Source organism: Lepidochelys kempii, chromosome 3 (assembly GCF_965140265.1).
Source record: "Lepidochelys kempii isolate rLepKem1 chromosome 3, rLepKem1.hap2, whole genome shotgun sequence".
Lineage (NCBI taxonomy): Eukaryota > Metazoa > Chordata > Testudines > Cheloniidae > Lepidochelys > Lepidochelys kempii.
Window position 1 is genome coordinate 77,365,958 of NC_133258.1, and position 22,032 is coordinate 77,387,989.

The window sequence follows — 22,032 nt, forward strand, 5'->3', positions numbered from 1 at the left end:
CTTGCCAAAAGCAGCACAGAGCAAAACTTTTTTGAGGGCCCATAGTCATTTGGCCTGCGCATTTCAAAATCTGGTAATCCAATAAATATTTATATCGGCCAACACAGTTAAATGTTTAAAGGTCTGAAACCTCTAACTATTCTGGAAAAGCTTAAGATACAAATGTATGATACAATCAGGTAAAAAGGACAGAAAATAGCCATGCATGCAGTTCTTCCTGTCAAGCAATTCCTGTCTTGACTTGTACTCAAAAATCTACTTACTAATTTCTTTGGGGGTGTCTAACTCTGAGCTCCTCCATTAAGGAACAATCACACTGTGGACCTCAACCCGTAAAAGTGCACAATAAAAACCAATATTTTTCACATATGAAATTCACCTGATCTTAACAGGTTATGTAAATCCCCATATAAAATATGTTTAGGTAAAATATGTCCCTCTGACAGGGGTAAAACTTTGCAAATGTCCTGGTCACTTTCTAGTGCTTGGGGTAAAACAGATGCTTGTTGTATGTGTCAAGCATGCTAGTTCCATAGCTGCTTATGGATGCAGTTGATACACTCGTAAAAGGGCTCTTGATGTGTAATAGCTTGAGTAGAGAGGCATACTGCTATAATGGGTAGCCATCTGTTATAGAGCTGGCTGCTAGATTTGAAGTTGAAAAGATTACTGGTCACTACAGTATAGATTCTGAAGGGTGGGGGGAAAGAAGAAGAGTTGCCAAAAGAGTTGCCAGTGGTGACTTGGTTTCTTCAGAGGGACATAAAGTATATAAAAGATTACAAAAATGGTATCCATTAAGGAAATATTCTCATGAATGCTGCTGTTTGAAAAGATGAGTATTGAGGTTGACACCAGCATTTAAAGATACTTTCCCACCTGAATAGTACATGTTTCCAAGGAAACATAAACATCTGCATCATTTAATGTGTCTGTCTCAGATATAAAAATATCTGAGTAGGAGCTGTGGGCCCAACTCTGCAAATGCTTATGCACACGGGTAGTTTTTACTGTACAAGGAGTCCTTGTGAAGTCAATGGAAGGCCTTAGCTGAGAAAAAACTACTCACATGCAAAGGTATTTACAGGATTGGGCCCTGTGTAACAGCACTTGGTACAGTGAAGTCTATTTCCTCTGTTAGCCAGGAATGGAAAACCAGGGGAGAATGCACTTTGTGTTGTGTTTTTTCAAAGAAAAATATACCTTTACAAAAATAAGATTTTTGTTTTTGTCTCTCCTTTATTTTGTGTTTATTACAGTCATCAATTTTAATAAAAGAGATGTGTGTCAGTAGAGCACCAAATAATAGCTGATGATAATACCCATATTCAATCTCATACCCTCAGTTAACACACCCCTCCCCACTTATGGGAAAACAAGAAATAAAAGGTCAAATTCTCTGTTGAGGTAACTGTTTAAGTTAGTGGAGTTACAGCAGCAGAGAATTTGGACCTAAAATCCTAAAAGCACACAATAAAAATCACTATTTTCCATGTAGGAAATACACCTGATCTTAACAGGTTATGTAAAGTCATATAAACTATATTTAGGTAAAATACGTCCCTCTGACAGGGATAAAACTTTGCAAATGTCCTTATTGGAGTTATTTTTTGTTACCTATATCAAGTTATAAAACTATGAATTTCAAAACTCATACTCATCAACGTGCTAGTTACATAATTTGAGTTGAGTTAAATGCCCATTTCATAACTGAGGAGACTGGAGTTTAACATTAAAGAATCAAGTTATCAAAGGAAGAATGTTGCTACAAAACCCGTAACCTAGCTGTGAGTATAGCTTGGATAAGGGCTTGATTGATCCACCGCCCTTTTTGCCAGCATCTGGAGAGAAGTAAAGCTCAATGAACACTTTCAGAGAGTAAAGGCAGATAACCTGGTTTAAAAATAAGGGAACTTCTGCTAGTTCAAAATGAAAATTCAATTGTGAATGCAGAAAGACTCAAGTAAGTCAGTCACAATTAGATCTCACACCAAAAGAACAAATACAATAAAAAATACTTCTGATTCCAAACTGGACAAAGTGCCATCGAAACAATGTAGAGATTAAATATGAGGATATTTTTTGACTGCATGAACATTCTAAACATTCTCAGAGCCTTCTTCCTTGTGGCTCTTGCCCAAGTCTGTGTGCATCCCTGTTCAGATTCATGGTCTTTGCTTCAGCAGGCATATTGAACAACAATGTGTCCGTGACCACCAAATTGAACTCAAAACTTTGCTGGATACACCAGGGTATATTCTAATCCTTAGCATTTTATTTAGCAAAATGAAATCTACGTTTTATACCATAGGTCAGCCTGTAGTCCTTGCTGTTCTTAGCACAGTAAAACCTGAACTTAAGCTACCTTCTACCCCTATCACCTGTGTTAAGTGTGGCAAAAGCTCAGGTTCTCTGAGATTTCTTACCTCCTCCATGTGGTAGGTGGCCACCTGCTTAGTGCATTTTCAGATGCTTGGAGATTCCTAGCACTATAATTTCATTGCAAGCTGCCTGAAGTGCAGAGATTATTTTAGAGATGAAGAACATTCGTTCAAATGATTATTATTAAAATGATAACTTTAATATTGTGAATATGCTGATTTATTTTTTGTCATAAATGTACAGCTCCTAGTACAATGGGGTCTGGTCTGTGACTGGGACTCCCAGGAACTATAATACACATGACTAAGTTTTTTTTTTATTGTTATTTATAAGTGAAAGTTGCATGTATGTTTTTGTTGTTGTTGTTTTGATTCAGACTATCTAACGGTCCAAAATATGGTATCCCCACGATGACAATTATTAGCAGAGCTTTTGTGTAATTGTAGATTTATTTTTTTTATCCCTCACTATGGAAGATAAAACACCCCACCCCCTTTTTCTCCTCTTGGGCCTCCCCAAATGACGTAACTGTTTCTTGCTCTTCATCCAGAGCCCTGCTCTTAGAGAATGTGAAAAGAACTACTTTGTGCATTCAGGAGGGAGATAGAAACCTTTTATTTTTTTTCTTTAAGTATAATACAAAGTGACATTAAACTGCTAAATTAATAAAACAGATTGATGTAACTTATATTAAAACGAAAAACAATAAAAGAAAAAGAAAACCCAAAAGCAAAATTTTGTTTTTAAGATTTCTGCTGTAATGACTAATACTTGTTTTTCTTTGATAAAATATTCATCTCTCTTGTAGGTTAAATAATTCCTCTATTAAATAGCATGCACATAATTTTCTTAAGCACATTGCTTAAAATGTACTGGGTAACTATACTTAAAAATAATCTATACAGCTACCCCTTGATGTGGTAATTATTATTTGTGTGAGATATTACCCTATTTTAAAAATAGTTTGTGTGCCAGTTCTGTCATATTTGGAAAATTAAGTGGACATTGTTTATAGTTGACGGCTTGCTGATGTTCATATTTTGTTCCCAGTTGGAATGTACTCCAGTGGTGAAAACAAAATCTCTGCTGTTTAATTATACCCCAGGGTGGAGTTGGGAATGTGTCAAGAAGTGAAAGAACACCAGCTTTAATAAGCATACACTGCAATTTAACAGTTCATAAAACAGTGAAATTTAATCTCACACTGAGAGATTTATTAAATCTCACTCAGCAAAATGGGGTGTGGGATGTGTGAGCAAGTGAGAATTAAGTGAAATGATTTCAGGGGCAATAGACTTTATTACCCAAGGAAGGGGGGAACTGGTTAGTCAAGCCATTTCTTCTTAATTTTATTCACTGGTTATAATTGCCTTAAATAGGAGAGCTTTCTGGGAGCAGAGGAAATATATTGGTGCAGAATGCATGCATATTACTAACGGTCAGGCCTCATCTAACTGAAATCTTTGTAGGTAATCTTGTGTTGCGGTTCTACTAATAATTGCTAAAGATTTTTAAACGTAATGCGACTTAAATATCTTTAGGGAGAAATGACTATCATGAATTAGGTTTATAAAACGTCCATTGAGAAATCCTATTAAAGCAAATGGTATGATCTCCTGAAAAGATTGCGGTTAGTGGATTTTTTTTTCTTGATGGGGCTTTATTTTGTCATATTCTACAAAATCATGTAGATGACTTGCTATATGTTACTGGTTTTATTTTGCCACCTTTGATAAGAATGGATCTTCTGTGCACTGTGCAGTTGCTAGTGATGGGTAAATCTCCAAAGGTTTGAAGGATGGTATGGTTGAAATAAGTATCAAAATATTCATCCCAAACCAAGCTGAGTAGAAATATATGGAAATATAATCTTCCAAAAAATGTAAGATTCAGGCCATTACAAAAGCAATAGGAAGGTTCAAGTTAACTATTTAAAATAAGTAAATTGGAACTGGTTTGTAAATTCCTACTCATTCTTTACTCCCCCTGCCTTGTTAATCACATGTATGAAATAGCATGGCAGATTCTGTGATGATGGCAGTGTTTCACACAACGCCAAATGAGAAAATTGGCACTAATTGGGATTAGGAGAGTCCCTGAGATAGTGTTTAACTCGTACCATTGGTATAATAACAGAACAAATTACTTTTTTAATATGAACCTTAATGAAGCTAGAAAATTCCATCCTACAGTTCCAGAATCCTCCTATACCGTATAAGTGAAGTTTGACTTAATATAGCAACTTACAGAACCCTGAGATAGAATATATAGACTTAATGAATGTGGGTTCAAGGAGCAATCTTGCGTATTTGAAAAACTTTGGAGTTTAGCTCTGTGTGCAGAATAACTGAGCCTGCTCTACATCCTAAAGTCAATACAAACCAGATATGCAAATATATGCATATTGGTGTAGAAGGGTTTAGGGAGAGTGTAAAAAAGAAAAGAGATTCACTCCTCTTAGAGTGCCTGCAAACAAGAATTAGCATCCCTTCTCTTCTCAGTTTGCAGGGGTGGTGAGAGAGAACTGCAGCTCAATTTAGAACTTTCTATGGCATCACTAAATGGGTCTTGTAAAAGTCCTTTAGCAAAGAGAAGGAAGCATATGTTCTCATATTTCGAGTTATTGACTACAAAGCTGGAATTTCTGTGAGAAACTCTATGGCTTGTGCTGTGCAGGAAGCCAGAGCAGGTGATCGTAATGGGGCCTTCAGGAATTATAAGCTATTAAATGTGAAAAAGTTTATTTTTCCATTTTCTCTCATTTCTTTTCCTACTTGCTTAAATGTGGTTTTTAGTCTGTTTAACTGTCTGAAAGAGAAAAAAACTCTTGCTGCATTGTATCTGTTCTATTTCTGAAGCATTGTATCATTTTACAGCAATAAAAATAAGGTTGAAAGAACATTTGATCTATCTTTATACAGCATAAAAGAACAATAAAGAGCAAAAACAAACATGCCTTGTTCTCACTTAGCAGTTGAGCTTTAAGTATTCTCGTGAAATATTGACAAAAATGTACACTCCTCTCTCCAATAATCCCATGTAGGCCAAAAATGTTTCACATGACAGGGTACTTTTGGAATATGAATAAGATGTTAATTTTCCACCAGTTTATGAGCTTTTATTACCCAGCCTTATTTTGGCCTCTGATTAAATTTAAAATCTGATTAATTCAGCAGAAATCCTGAATTAGTTGCATATGTATAATAAAGACCAGTTACCTTGGGTTTAAGACAATGGGTTTACGAGAATAGTGTCATCTGGTGACTTGCACATGAGACTACTGAGAACAAAGGATTTTGTATAGTGTTTCTATAATGGAGGTATGAACTTTATAACAAAAGTGATAGCGTGAATGATTATGTCATAAAGGTTCTTTATGTACTTTAAATATAGTCAGTATTCACTTTATATTAGCCTTGCATTATATGTTACTACAGAGAAAAACAAAGTCTAGATTCTGCTGTCATTTACATTAGTGTCAACTTGCATATTTTGTATAATTTTGGAGTAACTGAGAGCATAAACAGGCCTATTAACTGTAAACTATAATAGCCACAAATAAAAAAAGAAATAAATTCAAGGAGCTTTATAACTCTCATAATGCCTTTGATAAGAAGAGATTTCTGAATAGAGAAAATACTCTAGTTTACAATTTTCAGACTAACGTATTGTGCAGTAAATTTATACAGTATGTTGAGTCTTTCCAAGTTCTCAGTTTGGGCTGGGTCCTCTGATCCAACCAAGCTGTGAACAGCACAGGATCTGAGACAAAGGAGGAGAAAGGAGTCTTTGAAACATCTTTTTGTTCCCCTGATCTTGAATCCACTTGTGGAATATCTATATAAGAACAATATCTCTCTGGAGGCACTTCATGTGAGTAAAAACAGCAGATTCTCTCAGCAGACACTTCATGGATGACCGCTAGTGATTTATGAAGAAGGAGATTCTTCAAGGTATTTTCCAGCAGCTGGGGATACCTGGTAATAGACCCTTTTGCCAGCAATCTGAACAACAAATACAGGATACTCTCCAGGGCAGACCTTTTATCTTCCATGGTTGAGGCATCTGTTCTATGTATTCCCTCCAGTTCCTCTAATTCTGATGGTAATCAGGAAACTGAAACATACAAGGCAACTTTAATTCTCATAGCATCTGCATCACCTAGGTAGTACTGGTACACAGACCTGCATCAGCCCTCAATTTGACCACTCCACCACTCTACCTCTGGTTGTGGATCTCTTGTCTACGAACCAGGTATAGCTGTCCACCAGGGCTGGAGCACCACAGAAAAAAGGCAATCTCTTACCCTCCACGCAGTGCCTCGCACCTGCTGGCAACCCTACTGATCAACTTCTCCCTCCCAGTGCCTCCTGCCCACTGCAATCAGCTGTTTTGCAGGAGGCTCTGGAAGGAATGGGGAGGAGAGGGGACGGGGCATGCTCAGGAGAGGGGGCAGAACTGGACAGGAAGAGGTGGGTGAGGGTTTGGGGGAAGGAGTTGGGTGGGGGGCGGGACGTGGGGCAGAGTTGGGGGTTGAGCACCCCTCAATCCCAGAGGAAGCTGGTGCCTTAGGAACCAGGGCAACCCATGGCACCCCATAGAATCATAGAATCATAGAATATCAGGGTTGGAAGGGACCCCAGAAGGTCATCTAGTCCAACCCCCTGCTCAAAGCAGGACCAATTCCCAGTTAAATCATCCCAGCCAGGGCTTTGTCAAGCCTGACCTTAAAAACCTCTAAGGAAGGAGATTCTACCACCTCCCTAGGTAACGCATTCCAGTGTTTCACCACCCTCTTAGTGAAAAAGTTTTTCCTAATATCCAATCTAAACCTCCCCCACTGCAACTTGAGACCATTACTCCTCGTTCTGTCATCTGCTACCATTGAGAACAGTCTAGAGCCATCCTCTTTGGAACCCCCTTTCAGGTAGTTGAAAGCAGCTATCAAATCCCCCCTCATTCTTCTCTTCTGCAGGCTAAACAATCCCAGCTCCCTCAGCCTCTCCTCATAACTCATGTGTTCCAGTCCCCTAATCATTTTTGTTGCCCTTCGCTGGACTCTCTCCAATTTATCCACATCCTTCTTGAAGTGTGGGGCCCAAAACTGCACACAGTACTCCAGATGAGGCCTCACCAATGTCGAATAGAGGGGAACGATCACGTCCCTCGATCTGCTCGCTATGCCCCTACTTATACATCCCAAAATGCCATTGGCCTTCTTGGCAACAAGGGCACACTGCTGACTCATATCCAGCTTCTCGTCCACTGTCACCCCTAGGTCCTTTTCTGCAGAACTGCTGCCTAGCCATTCGGTCCCTAGTCTGTAGCTGTGCATTGGGTTCTTCCGTCCTAAGTGCAGGACCCTGCACTTATCCTTATTGAACCTCATCAGATTCCTTTTGGCCCAATCTTCCAATTGGTCTAGGTCCTTCTGTATCCTATCCCTCCCCTCCAGCGTATCTACCACTCCTCCCAGTTTAGTATCATCCGCAAATTTGCTGAGAGTGCAATCCACACCATCCTCCAGATCATTTATGAAGATATTGAATAAAACCGGCCCCAGGACCGACCCTTGGGGCACTCCACTTGATACCGGCTGCCAACTAGACATGGAGCCATTGATCACAACCCGTTGAGCCCGACAATTTAGCCAGCTTTCTACCCACCTTATAGTGCATTCATCCAGCCCATACTTCCTTAACTTGCTGACAAGAATACTATGCCCCAACCTGCAATCTCTCCACCTCACCACCTGGATGATCTCTGGATAAGTAATGCAAAAAAAGCCTGCACTTAGGAGGTTCAGATGAGGACATTTGATTCAATAGAGACACTTATGTTGTAAAATAGAAGAGAAGTTTGCTTTGGGCTGAATCTCATTGGGTATCAGTGAATCTCACAGAGATATGACTTGTATTGGACTACATATGAAATCTGGCCTCTCCATCAGTGCTGTGAGATTCCATTTAACAGCCATCTCTGCATTACATCTGACAATAGAAGGATTTTCTAACTTTTTAAAACCTGGTTACCATGAGATGTGAAAAGGTCATATTTACCCTCCTGTGTCTGATGCAGTACCTCCATGGGACCTGATCAGTGATGACATATCTGTTGAATGGGTATCCCTGTGTGACACAATCTATTCTATAACACTGTTGTGGATTGTGTTGGGTATATGAAACGCCATCATGCAGACTGGTTAGACAATGCTGATCCTGAAATATTGAATCTCCTGGATGTCAAGCAACAAGGGCATGCCACACTCTTAGCTGACCCACTCTCTAAGTCAAAATAGGACAAATACAAGGCAGCTTGCAGCATGCTCCAATTCAGATTCCAGCAAATGCAGAATATGTGGTTTGCTCATGAAGCAGATGAACTACAGGCCCTTGCTGATAAACCTGACTCCAAAAGTTTCTGTGATATAGTCAAAGCTGTGTGTGACCCTTCCCAATCTGCTTTGACACCACTAACAAGTGATGTCTCATTGGAGATCGTGGCATGAACATTTTATCATTTTTCTGCTCTTTCTGATGAGTACTGGATATTGTCCGAAAATTTCCCACATCTAATGCACTTGCTGATCCACTCACAGAAGCTAAGGTGTTGAAGGCTCTTCAGAGAATGTAAAATAACAAATCTGATGGTCCCGATGCCATTCTATTGAAGTTTTCAAACACAGAGGGAATTTTCTCATTGACAGGGTGTTTGCGTGTTTCTTACATGTCTGGCTTCAAGAAATTATACTGCAACAACTGAAAGATGTTAACATCATCACTATCTATAAGCATAAAGGCTCAAAGAGTGACTGTGGTAATTACCGTGGTATCTTTGTGCTCCATGGCAGGCAACATTCTTGCAAAGATTCTCCTGAACTGACTCCTGACCCAAACCTTTGGCAACGTTCTGTCTGAGTCACAGTGTGGCTTTTGTGCTCAGAAGAGCACTGTTGACATGGTTTTCATCATTTGACAATTCCAGAAAACATTTTGTGAACAGCACCAACATTTGTGTATGTTTTTCAAACTAACCAAGGCTTCAACAGTCAACTGCACTGCCCTCTGGAAATTATTTGCTAAATTTTGATGTCTAGACAAATTTATTAACATTGTTTGACAATTGCATGAAGGGATGAAGCAAGGATGTGTCCTTGGTGGAAGAGTTAATGTTGAGGGTGATCTAACAGACCTATTTCCAATTGCAGAAGGGATGAAGCAAGAATGTGTCCTTGCTCCTAGCCTTTTTGGTCTATTATTTGCTGTAGTGCTAGAGGAAGCCCTTGGTGGCTCTTCAAAAAGTATCTTTTTATGCTTCTGCACTGGTAAGCTCCTCAGTCTTTCCCATCTATGTGCAAATATCAAGCTGACAGAAGCACTGATCCAGGAACAGCTCTATGCTGATGATTGTGCCTTGATGGCATACTCTGAAGCAGCATGACAGGATCTTACAAACTGCTTTGCTGCAATGGCTCGTAAATTTGACCTCACCATCAGCTGAATGAAACTGAGGTTACGTATCAGTCACCTCCTCAACAATCTTACCAATGTCTGTCAATAAGCTTTGAAATACCATGCTCCAAGCCATCTAACAGTTTGCTTATCTTGGGTGCATGTTGAACAACGAAGCCACAATTGACCACTAAGTGGATGCAAAAATTAAGAAAGCCAGGGCTGTGTATGGCCACCTCCATCGTGAATTTGCAAGCAACATGTATCTCTGTACAGACAAAAATCAAAGTCTCTAATTCTGTTTTCCTCATGACCTGCTGTGTAAAACGTGGACCTGCTATCAGTAAAACGTGGACCTGCTATCAATAGTACAGTAACAAGCTTGACAGTTTCCATTTGTGATACCTACGATGATTGGGCATCAAATGGCAAGACTGAGTTTCCAACATAGAAGTCCTGGTAAAAACTGATTCAGAAGGCATTGAGGGTCATTTGATCTGCACACAATTGAGGTGGACTGGCCATGTATGCCTAAGATCTACTTATCAAAACGAGTCTTATATTCCGAATTAAGCTCTGGCAATCATAATCATCTGCTGGTACTGCTGGCAAAATGTATTTAACTTGAGCACATTGGGTGCACGTACACCTACTGTGGAATGTAGATGTGTGCACTACACATCTTGAAGAACAGTTACTGTAAACTAAGTAACCATTTTCTCCTCACTGTCCAGAGATTCCCATTATGGTAACTGGGTAAACTGGAGATATGGCTGTTTTGCCTCATAGAGCAGTCCTATTAGCCCTTGAAATGTAATTTTCGGAGCAGGCAGTACTTGCTGCTATATCCAAGCAAGTGCAGACATTGATAGATAAATCTTAGGTTGGTTTTATATACACCTCTGTTCTTTTTTGACAGTTCCAGTTCATATCCTACAATTTTTAATGACAGCTTTATGTAGTTTTCTGGTCAAACAGGACAGCTTTCAAGGAAAGTAGCAGGCAGCTAATAATGAGGGTCCTTCTACTGTAGGTGCTCCACTCTCATGACTGTTCAGTGTTGTCAGATTTTCCTTATGTCTTTGTGTTCAAGTACTTTTTTTCTGATTTATTTAGAAGAGGGGAAGCAGTCTGCTTCTATGACAAAGCCAGTCCTAAAAGGAAAAGAAGATACTTTATAGGGGCTGATTCTTCTCCCCTTGCACACATATTGGGTTCATTTCTGGAGTTAGGAGTTACACATTTATTGCAGTGGACTTACGAGAACTCAATAAATGGAAGTAACCCTGGATAATAGGAAATTACACATAATACAGAGAAAGGAGGAGGAAAGGGATGTTATTTGTTTTGGCTATGTGGTTTGCCATTTATTCAATTTTTTGTAATTAACGCTTTTTTGTAATTTATTTTAAATTATTGGCATGTTAGGCAAGGCCTAGGAGAAGGGATACATGATTAGCACTGGGAAGTTCTTTTACTGTCAGACTGAGCAGGGTGGTGGGATTTCAATAGGGGAGTTGCAGTGTATAAATATAAATGTCACGGTGGTACCGTGCAACACACTGAAAATAATTTCTTCACAAAGGGCAAGATTATGTTATGATCTATGTGGCTATGGAGGGGAGTAAGATGCGTCCCTTCACCCCACGTCTTTTGTGGTCTCCCAACATCTTTGGTCTGTACATGGAAATGGGGGGAGCAGGTGCTGCAAGATTGTTACTTCTCCCCCAACACAAGTGGGTAAGGAGTGGGAAGTGGATAGGGAATGGAAGGAACCTTGACTCTACCCCCAATGTGCTGTCCATGCTATTTGTAAGGATCAGTAGCAGATTCCTTCTTCCTCCCTTGAACAAATGGTATTTTGTGGTGTAGCTGCATTCTCTCTTACTAAACACAAGCTGTAAAACCTTAATTTTGGTCTAAACCAGGGATCGTCAACCTTTGGCACACGGCCTGCCAGGGTAAGCCTTACCCTGGTGGGCTGCGTGCCAAAAGCTGCCAAGCCCCCTAGCGGGCTGAGTCGGTTTGTTTACCTGCCACGTCAGAAGGTTCAGCCAATCACAGTTCCCCCTGGCCACGGTTTGCCGCTCCAGGCCAATGGTGCTGGCTGAGGGATGCGCTGGCCGCCGCTTCCCACAGCTCCCATTGGCCTGGAGCGGTGAACCGTGGCCAGTGGGAGCTGCGATTGGCCAAACCTGTGGATGTGGCAGGTAAACAAACTGGCCCGGCCCACCCCGCCAAGGGGCTTACCCTGGCGGGCTGTGTGCCAAAGGTTGACTATCCCTGGTTTAGACCAAATTAGACCCAGCTTGTGTTTAGTAAGAGAGAATGCAGCTACACCACAAAATACAATTTGTTCAAGGGAGGAAGAAGGAATCTGCTACTGATCCTTACAAATAGCACATTGTGGGATAGAGTCAAGGTTCCTTCCATTTCTGGCCTGGACCACCAGAGGATTTCCCTGATAAGCCATGAGCCAAAGGTTGCTGATCCCTGGTCTTAACTATTGTAAGGATGGATATCTTGTTACAGATATGGAAGTGACTATGGAAATGACGACATAATTTCTATATGGGAGTGACTATGATAATACCTGTGTTGAGCCACTGACCAAAGTCCATGTGAACTAGATTTTACTGTTGCCTTAACAGTCCCCTTAAGAGCTGGCTGCTTGTGGAGCTAAGAATAATTCTGTGCCTTCTCTCTAATCATGCTGCTTCCTGAGCTTACTAACCATGCCAAGATAAGTGAAATTATTTAAGACTTTGAACATGTTATATGAACTAATTTTAACATGTTGGAACATTTTAAAGAGCTATAGTTAAATTATTTGGTGGACCGTTTTCTTCCACTTTCTGTGTTACATTTCTCTGGTTACTTTTGTTATGGTTACCTTGGAAACAAATGGAGGCATACATTTGCTAATACATAGACTCCGTCTGTGCCCCAGGGATGCAGATAATAAGTGAATACTTGCAGTGGATTTAACCAGAGAATGGGGAACTTCTAAAGTAAAATCAGGCATAGTTTTTCATACTTAGAAATAGAATTCTTATTGAGGCCGGAAATTGTTCATTCTTTATGCTCCACTGTATGGGAAAAAAAATAATTTTCCTGTGAAAATTTGAAGACACTTTTTTTAAAAAAGAAATCTTCAAAGTAAAAAGCAACAACTTTGGGATTTTGAGGGGTGGCGTTCTAATGGATTAAGATCAGTACTGAGAGCTAGAAGGTCTTGAGTTCCATTCCCATCTGTGTAATCACTGCCCTTAAAGGTGGCCTGCAAAGGATGTTTTTTTTTAAAAGGGCTTATATTCTCTTTTGCATCTTTAAAGCCTTAAGTCTTTTTTTTTTTAATTCTGCTTGTTTCTCCCCCTTAGATATATCCAGAATGTCATGTCTGACCTTGTTTTGCTGGAGGATTAGTTGGGGGATCTTAGAGAATATAAATGGATAGCTCTCACACATTAAGCTTAACAATATGTAACAGACTTCTTTTCTCCACAATATGACATTAAATAGGGATTTAACAACAAAAATATCAAGAACTTTAAGCAGTTTGACTAAAAATCCTTTACCTTCTCACTTGCTATGCGCTGTTGTGTAACATTATCACTTTACTAGCTCATCCGTTCTCCAGTCTTCACAGAGTTGTTCAGGTTGGTCTAGACCTGAATTTCTAATGTAAAATATAAACAGAAAAAAATGTTGGAAACCAACAAAAACTTGGCAGCCCTTCCCCATACATCATGAAGGCAAAAGTATTAAATATAGCATTTCACAAACATTAAGGTCTTGTTATGAGCTGGGTGAAAACTTATGAGTTGGGTTAAAACGTCATTTAGGTGAACACATCTTTCATCTAAGATAGTTGTAGGAAACATGTATGAGGTCCACACCTAAAACAAGGCCTAGTAGAAAAACTAGCACCATGTGGGTAGGGAGGTTCTACTGGGTATTGTGATCAGGTATGTGCGTGAACACATTAACTGGGAGAGACCAGAGAAAGACCACTGAAAGCTCGGTGTCTGATCCTGGAAGAAACCCAGGGGAGAATTAACTGAGTCAGGGGTGAAGGCTAAGAAGTACTGTGAAAGGTGCTGTGAGCAAAAGAAGCTGTTTCCTGCTGTCTGATTCCTTCTGCATTCAGAGAAACTGGACTTTGTATATTCTTTGCAAATAGGTATTCCTGTGGTGCAGTTTTGTTTATCACCAATTTCTACTCCCAACTGAACTTCCGCAGGGCCCCAAACTTGACTATCCTCTTGGGTCAGAAGGGGACAGTAGCATGAAGGTGGTAATTGTTACTGTACCTCCATCTGTAGGGGGGATGAACTATATACCTAAGGACTCTTTGAAAGCTATTTCTATGGTTCCATGTCTGTCATTCCAGTTATGCAGTGAAGAGTCTGTTGACTTCATTGAAAAAATTGTCTGTATAAAGGACTGCCCCTGTGTATTGCAGATTTAGAAATATACAAATTATCTTAGCTATAGAAAATTAAACCAGTTCCCTGTTATTTTGGCTCTTCTCACAATCCATAAAATCACCAGTAAATACCAGTCAAATCCAAACAGAGCTAACATTATTAAGTTTGTCTATCCCATTGGTACTGAGTTATTTATAATGCTACTCAATTTAGAGAGCTTCCTTGATTCCAAGTATTCCACAGAATATCTTTAAAACTGGAGGCCATATATTGCTTTAGGCTGTTATTATTGAAAAATTAATTAAGAAAAAATAATTCTTAGTTAAATGAAACTTAATTGAAAACCTGTAGGTTTACCTGCTTTCATCCGTTTCTTAATCAACTGGTTTTGAGCAGTGAAGAATTCCTCCACATCATGCTTGAATATCATCTAAATTACTTAGAATTTGTAAATTAGGGTTTAAAGAAGACTGGGATTTGTATAATAAAAACTGAAATAGGATTTTCTGTCTGAAGAGCAGTACTACTTCTTTAGAACTATTTAATGAAGAAATAGAATTAATCAGGGAAACCCCAATCCTGAATTAATGTCATGCCTGAGCAGATAACACACATACAGTAGATGTCTTCTAAAATTACAAAGTATATTTTTTGCATCTTGAAACTAGATAAGAACTGAAATATATTGAGGTGTAAACAAAAGTAATGCAGTTCACTGGATGCATCGACCTGTCCTTTACATGGAAAAAAAGTGACATGTAGAGGTTTAGTATATGTAGCCATTTATATCTCACTGTTTCTCTGTCCACATATTCACCATCATGTGGGTAAATGAGGAAGCTGCAATTTTATTTGACTAAAAGTGGTTAACACCCAAAAGTACTCAGCAAGAGTATTCCAGTGCTGATCTCAGTTGGTATCTCTGGCTCTTGATGTACTGCGCCTGAGGGTGAATGTGAAGGGAAGGCCATGCCCCCTCTACATCCTCTGGCCTGTCCAAGGACTCTTTCTGGATGTCAAGGTCCCAGCTCCTTCCTTTCCCCATACTGTAGGGAGAAGAGGCACTCAGAGGCATGCCCCTCACCATGCCATATGAGTGCCTAGGAAGCTCAGTGGGTTTTGGGGCATTTAACTGGACCATTTGTAACCCACCAGCTTCATTGGAAGCCCCCCAAGAGGTCTCCTGCATGCCAGATGGAAGGTGAAAAAACCCCAAACATCAGCTTGTCAATTTCACCATGTGGGAAAAATCCCTTCCAGATGCACAAGTCCATGGGTCCAGAGCTAACATATCTGAGAGTGCTGAGGGAATTGGCTGTTGTGATTGCAGAGCCATTGCTAATTATCTTGGAAAACTCTTGGCGATCGGGGGAGGTCCCAGACAATTGGAAAAGGCAAATATAGTGCCCATCTTTAAAAAAGGGAAGAAGGAGAATCCGGGGAACTACAGACTGATCAGCCTACCTTGATCCCTGGAAAAATGATGGAGCAGGTCCTCAAGGAAACCATTTTGAAGCACTTGGAGGAGAGAGAGGTGATCAGGGACAGTCAACATGGATTTACCAAGGGCAAGTCATGCCTGACCAACCTGATTGACTTCTATGATACAACTGGTTCTGTGGATATGGGGAAAGCAGTGATGGTGATATAACTTGACTTTAGCAAAGCTTTTGATACTGTGTTCCACAGTATTCTTTCCAGAAAGTTTAAAAATGTATGGATCGGATGAATGGACTATAAAATGGATAGAAATCTGGCTAGATTGTTGGGCTCGATGTCTAGTTGGCAGCCAGTATCCAGTGGAATGCCCCAGGGGTCAGTCTTGGGGCCAGTTTTTTTCAACTTTTTCATTAATGATCTGGATGATGGGATGGATTGCACCCTCAGTAAATTTGCAGAGGCACTAAGCTGTGGGAGAGGTAGATACGCTGGAGGGTAGGGATGGGGTCCAGAGTAACTTAGACAAATTGGAGGATTGGGCCAAAAGAAATCTGAGGTTCAACAAGGACAACTGCAGAGTCCTGCACTTGGAGAGGAAGAATCCCATGCACTGCTACAGGCTGGGAACCGACTGGCTAAGCAGCAGTTCTGCAGAAAAGGACCTGGGGATTAGATTGGATGAGAAGCTGGATATGAGTCAGCAGTGTGCCCATGTTGCTAAGAAGGCTAACGGCATATTGGGCTACATTAGTAGGAGCATTGCCAGCAGATTGAGTGAAGTGATGATTCCCCTCTGTTCGGCATTGGTAAGGCTAAACCTGGAGTATTCTGTCCAGTTTTGGGCCCCCCACAACAGAAAGGATGTGTACAATTTGGAGAGAGTCCAATGGAGGCCAACAAAAATGATTAGGGGCTGGGGCACATGACTTATGAGGGGAGGCTGAGGGAACTGTGCTTGTTTAGTCTGCAGAAGAGAAGATTGAGGGAGGATTTGATAGCAGCCTTCAACTACTTGAAGACGGGTTCCAAAGAGGATGGAGCTCAGCTGTTCAGTGGTGGCAGATAACAGAACAAGGAGCAGTGGTCTCAAGTTGCAGTGTGGGATGTCTAGGTTGAATATTAGGAAACACTGTATCACTAGGAGGATGGTGAAGTACTGGAATGGGTTACCTAGGGAGGTGGTGGAACCTCCATTCTTAGAGGTTTTTAAGGCCTGGCCTTGACAAAGCCCTGGCTGGGATGATTTAGTTGGTGTTGGTCCTGCTTTGAGCAGGGGGTTGGACTAGATGACCTTCTGAGATCTCTTCCAACCCTAATCTTCTATGATTTTGTGATTCCAAAACTGGTGATCAGTCTAGCCCCTGGCATCACAGGAGACCCAGCACACCTATGTAAAGGTGGAATGGGTGAGGGTGAAACATGAAGCCGACAAAGACTTCCTGTCCCCAGCAAGCTGCTTAAACTCACTCAGTGACCCCTCACCCCACTGCAGGAGTGGAGCCTATAACACTGTCCTCCATCATCCCGATCACCCAAACAGAGTGGTGGTGGGTAGGACAAGTCCCAGCACCTGGGTGATAGAGGATATATCTACACTTGGAGCTGGGGGTGTGATTCCCAGCTTGAAACTACATACTTGTGCAAGCTTTGATCAAGCTTGTGTGGGTAAAAATAAAAATCACACCTTCAGCTCCAAGTGTAGACATATCCAGAGACTTTCCTGCCTTTCCCTTTCTTGGCACCATTGTGAGGAAGGTGAAGGTGAAAGGGGGAAGACCCAAACACACCAAGGTAGTGAGATAATGAGTAGCAACAAAAAAACAAAAACCAAAAAATCCCAAAAGCCACCCACAACAACCAAAACCATGCTGGACACATATATACCATCATGTTCAAAGAATGTATGCTAAAGCATTAACCTAACTTTTCAAACCATTCTGTAGAACAGACAAAAGAAAAATAATCAAATTACATGATGATTTTTTAAATGGACATTGTCCTACTTCTAGGGTTGCAAGGTGTCTACTCGCAGAAAACCAAATTCCCTTTCCCCACCCCTACCCCAGCCATTCTCCAAGGCCCCACCCCCCATTCACTCCATCCCCCCTCCTTCTATCACTTGCTGTCCCCACCCCAATTTGCTGATTTTCACTGGGCTGGCTCAGGGGGTTGCGGTCCGAGAGGGTGTGAGGGCTCCAGCTGGGAGGTGAGGGCTCTGGGGTGGGGCTGGAGATGAGGGGTTGGGGGTGCAGGAGTGTGCTCCAGGCTGGGAGTGAGGGGTTCGGAGAGCAGGAGGGGGATCAGAGCTGGGGCAGGGGGTTGGGGCATGGGAGGGGGGTCAAGGGTGCAAGCTCCAGGCAGTACTTACCCCAGGCGACTCCCAGAAGCAGTGTCATGTTCCCCCTTTGGCTCCTATGCGGAGGCACGATCAAGCGGCTCTGTGCACTGCCCCATCCACAGGTGCCACCCCCGCAGCTCCCATTGGCTGGGAAGCCCAGCCAATGGGAACTGCAGAGCCGGTGCTTGGGGTGGGGGAAGCATGAGGAGTCCCCTACGCATAGGAGCCAGAGGGCAGATGTGCCACTGCTTCCAGGAGCTACATACTGTCCTCCTCCAGACATATTTGTTCATGGATGGAGTGGGACAAATTTAATATGAAGGAGGCTTAGTTGTTGATTAGTTTAATCTATTTGTTGCAGTTGGCTGTCTCTCTCTTTCAATCAAATTGTTCTTATCTCTGTTTTTTCTAAAAATGGTGATGATCACTATGGAAAGCATTCTGACTACTGATTGCTAGAGGAGATGTGTGATTAGCTTTTCCTGTCTTTGGTTCGGGGAATATAGTTAGAAGTTGGGCAGTGAAAATACCCTCTTGCAAGAAGACCATAGCACATACATTTGAAATCTGAGCTAGACTAATGTGTAGTACATTATTTTATGGTTTCCTTGAGAAAATATTGAATAGCTCCAACTTTAGCAAGATGCGGTCACCAGAATTTTAATTTATACACAGCAGACTTTGTATATTACTCCAGCTTTTGGGAGCTATATTGGCTCCTTCTCAGATATCAATTTGGCCTTAAAAATATTTTAATGAGTTATTAGGTGGTGAACAATTTAGGATCTGTGTATTTTTTGTCTGAGTTGTAGTATCAGTACAAGCTTAGTTGCTGCTTGAATCATCTGAAGCCATTGTACTGACTATTTCGAAATTGGGATTTATTCCCATTTGAATTTGAAATGTCACCTCAGGAGACCTATTTCAATCTAAACGTGGCTTATGGTCTATAAAGGCATAGCACTTTTGCATATTGTAAAATGCCCTGAGATGCATTTGCATAAGCTCATTTTGTATTACATTGTATTGTGACAAGTGCAATAATCTCCAGGTTTCCTATCCATTAAAGAACTCATTTCACAGCTCACTAATTATGTGAATGAGAAGGGGAAATAGGTCCTTTTTCTCTATGGTATGGTGAGCAGATGGCAGAGTTCATTTCCACCAGCTGAGTCTGAGGTCCTCTTCTCAGTTTTGGTGGCAACACTTGCCACTATTTATCAAACAAAATGAAAGAGACATATTGGTTTCTTTGCACAGTGTAGTGTGTCGGTTGAGTGAGTAGCTCAATGCTGTGAGCATGATGCTGGTTAGCATTTACTGAGCGTAAAAAGACTATTTATTTGGAGGGGCACAAGATAACAATTAAAATGAATATGAATTTTAATGTAAATTTGAATTGCCTCTCATTTATGAGAAAAATTGGTCAAATCAACCCTAGGGATTAAACTGAGTTCCTAAAAAGTGATTAGTGAATATGCTGAGCACCTTTGGGATTGTATCTTCTCTGTACTTCTAAAATGGAAAAAATATTATTTTCACTGCCTGTGTATGTTCCTTCTTAGCTGAGGCCTTTGTAATCTTTCTCCTGACCCAAGAGAATAACTTGCTCATTGACTTATACATGCATAGTGTGATTTAAATAGCCCCTGAAGGTACTTCTTTTTTAATATTAAACAAGTCATCTTAGTTGTCAGAGCTCTGCAGTGATCCCAGATAGTATGTAATTGGGCCCTTATATCTGGATTTAAAAAGAAAAGCTAAAACTGAAGAGCTTGACATTTCTGATGTAGGAACTTGGTAACTATGTTTTATTTGACAGTGCTGCATAAGCAGTCATATGGTTTTCTGCCTGCTGTGACAAAGTTCCTCCTCTACCTTGGTGGGTCTTGCGCTTATTGGTGGATTTGCTCACCTTGGAGCTTCACAGCAGCCCTCAGTTTGGCCATTTTCATGAACCCACAGTCCAGGTCATCTCCTCCTGTGTCTGACCAGGAGTTGGGAGGTTTGGGGGGAACCCGGGCCCGCCCTCTACTCCTGGTATGCAGCTGTTTAGAGTGCCTCCTGGAACAGCTGTGCAACAGCTACAACTCTCTGGGCTACTTCTCCATGGCCTCCTCCCAACACCTTCTTTATCCTCACCAAAGGACCTTCTTCCTGGTGTCTGATGATCCTTGTGCTCCTCAGTCCTCCAACAGTATGCATTCTCACTCTAAGCTCCTAACACATTGCTCCCAGCTCCTCACACACACACCAAAAACTGAAGTGAGCTCCTTTTTAAACCCAGGTGCCCTGATTAGCCTGCCTTAATTGCTTCTAGCAGCTTCTTGATTGGCTGAAGGTGTTTTAATCAGCCTGTCAGTCTTAATTGTCTCCAGAAGGTTCCTGATTGTTCTGGAACCTTCCCTGTTACCTTTCTTAGGGAAAAGGGACCTACTTAACCTGGGGCTAATATATCTGCCTTCTATCACTCTCCTGTAGCCATCTGGCCTGACCCTGTCACACTGCATTATAACAAACAGCAGGACAGATTTTTTTCTTTCTCTTTTTTTATTCTCTGTCATGCACTTTCAATTTTGTGTTCACTGCATTGATTTCTTTCTAATTTCAGACGGACGCAGCTTTAATGTATGATGCAGTTCATGTGGTGTCAGTGGCTGTCCAGCAGTTCCCACAGATGACTGTCAGTTCATTACAGTGTAATCGGCACAAACCATGGCGCTTTGGGACCCGCTTTATGAGTCTCATTAAAGAGGTATGTCATTAATAAAATATGTTCTGGTTTCTTCTTACCCCTATCCTCCATCCCATCTTCCCCCCACCCTTAGTCTACTTTAATTTTTTTTTTACCAGCAGGTGGGACTCTTTCTGCTTGTTGTGTGTGGGGAGACTTCCAGTCAAAGCCTCATTTATGTTTAAAAACTGCTCATATGGTTGTTCATACAGGAGCAATTTATAAATATAAAAACCACAAAAGGGTGAAAGTACTGCACTGCAAATAGACAAAATGAAATGTTTTGCTGATAGATCTTTCTTGGAACTTCTGTGATGCTAAAATGATCACAGAAGCAAATATGTAATAATTCTAAAAGCAAAATTCTAGCCTATATTCCTTGGTCCACCACTTCCCAGGCAACCTTTACCTCAGCCTTTTCCACTTTAATCTGTTCGCTATTTATGCTGTACAGCTCTGGTAACGTAAAAATCTATAGGCTGGATTATTTTTCCCCATAAATGTCTTAAATTTATATGTTTTGCCTCAATGTAACTTCTCTTGGATTTTATTTAAAATTTAGTCCTTATACAATCATGCATAATTTAAGACGTTGAGGGTCAGCATGGTACATTGTTCAAATATGTTGTTCCGTAAGTGCCTACCTCTGAATTTTCCATTGTCAGTAGAGGAAATAATGTGGTAAAGATAAATACAGCAGTGTCGTAAATTTCCATTTTTAACGGTGCCTACTTGCAAGATCATAAATTGCTCTTCTGACATCTCCTCTTGAATGCTTTCACTATAACAGATACATTGGGAGAGTGATATTCTTCTTATTTTCAGTTATTAACAATGACCATGCTTGCAGAACCCATTAATGGCATCATTAGGCTCTACCACTTAAAAATTATAAGAAAATAATATATTGTGCCTTCTAAAATTAAGCGTTCATTTCTGATAGGTGCTGACTCAGGTCCCTCAATGTCATAGGTGCTGGAACTAGGGGTCCTGGGAGTGCTGCCGCACCCCCAGGCTTGACGTTGTTTGTTTAAATGGCTCTCTGCAATCCCACTATAAAAATTGTTCCAGCACTCCTGTCGATGCCTGTTGTCTCAAAGGGATTTGAGGCTCAGCACCTCACAGCATCAAGACTTTATTTGCAGAAAAGAAAAATGACAGAAATTAAACAAATCCAGTGCATATAGTGGGGAAAATAAAAATGGTAATTATAAATGTCTGAGAAGAGTTAATGGAAACAGTCTTTCATCACACTAA

General features: G+C 40.9%; 1 protein-coding gene across 6 annotated transcripts in view; it reads left to right on the forward strand.

The window, feature by feature from the left end:
* Positions 1-22,032, forward strand: part of GRIK2 (glutamate ionotropic receptor kainate type subunit 2) — a 611,480-nt gene that overhangs the window by 295,993 nt on the left and 293,455 nt on the right. For all 6 annotated transcript variants that reach the window (XM_073336875.1, XM_073336874.1, XM_073336872.1 and 3 more), the window contains one exon: positions 20,653-20,796. In XM_073336875.1, coding sequence (XP_073192976.1) covers positions 20,653-20,796 — 144 coding nt within the window. The remainder of the gene's footprint in view (positions 1-20,652; positions 20,797-22,032) is intronic.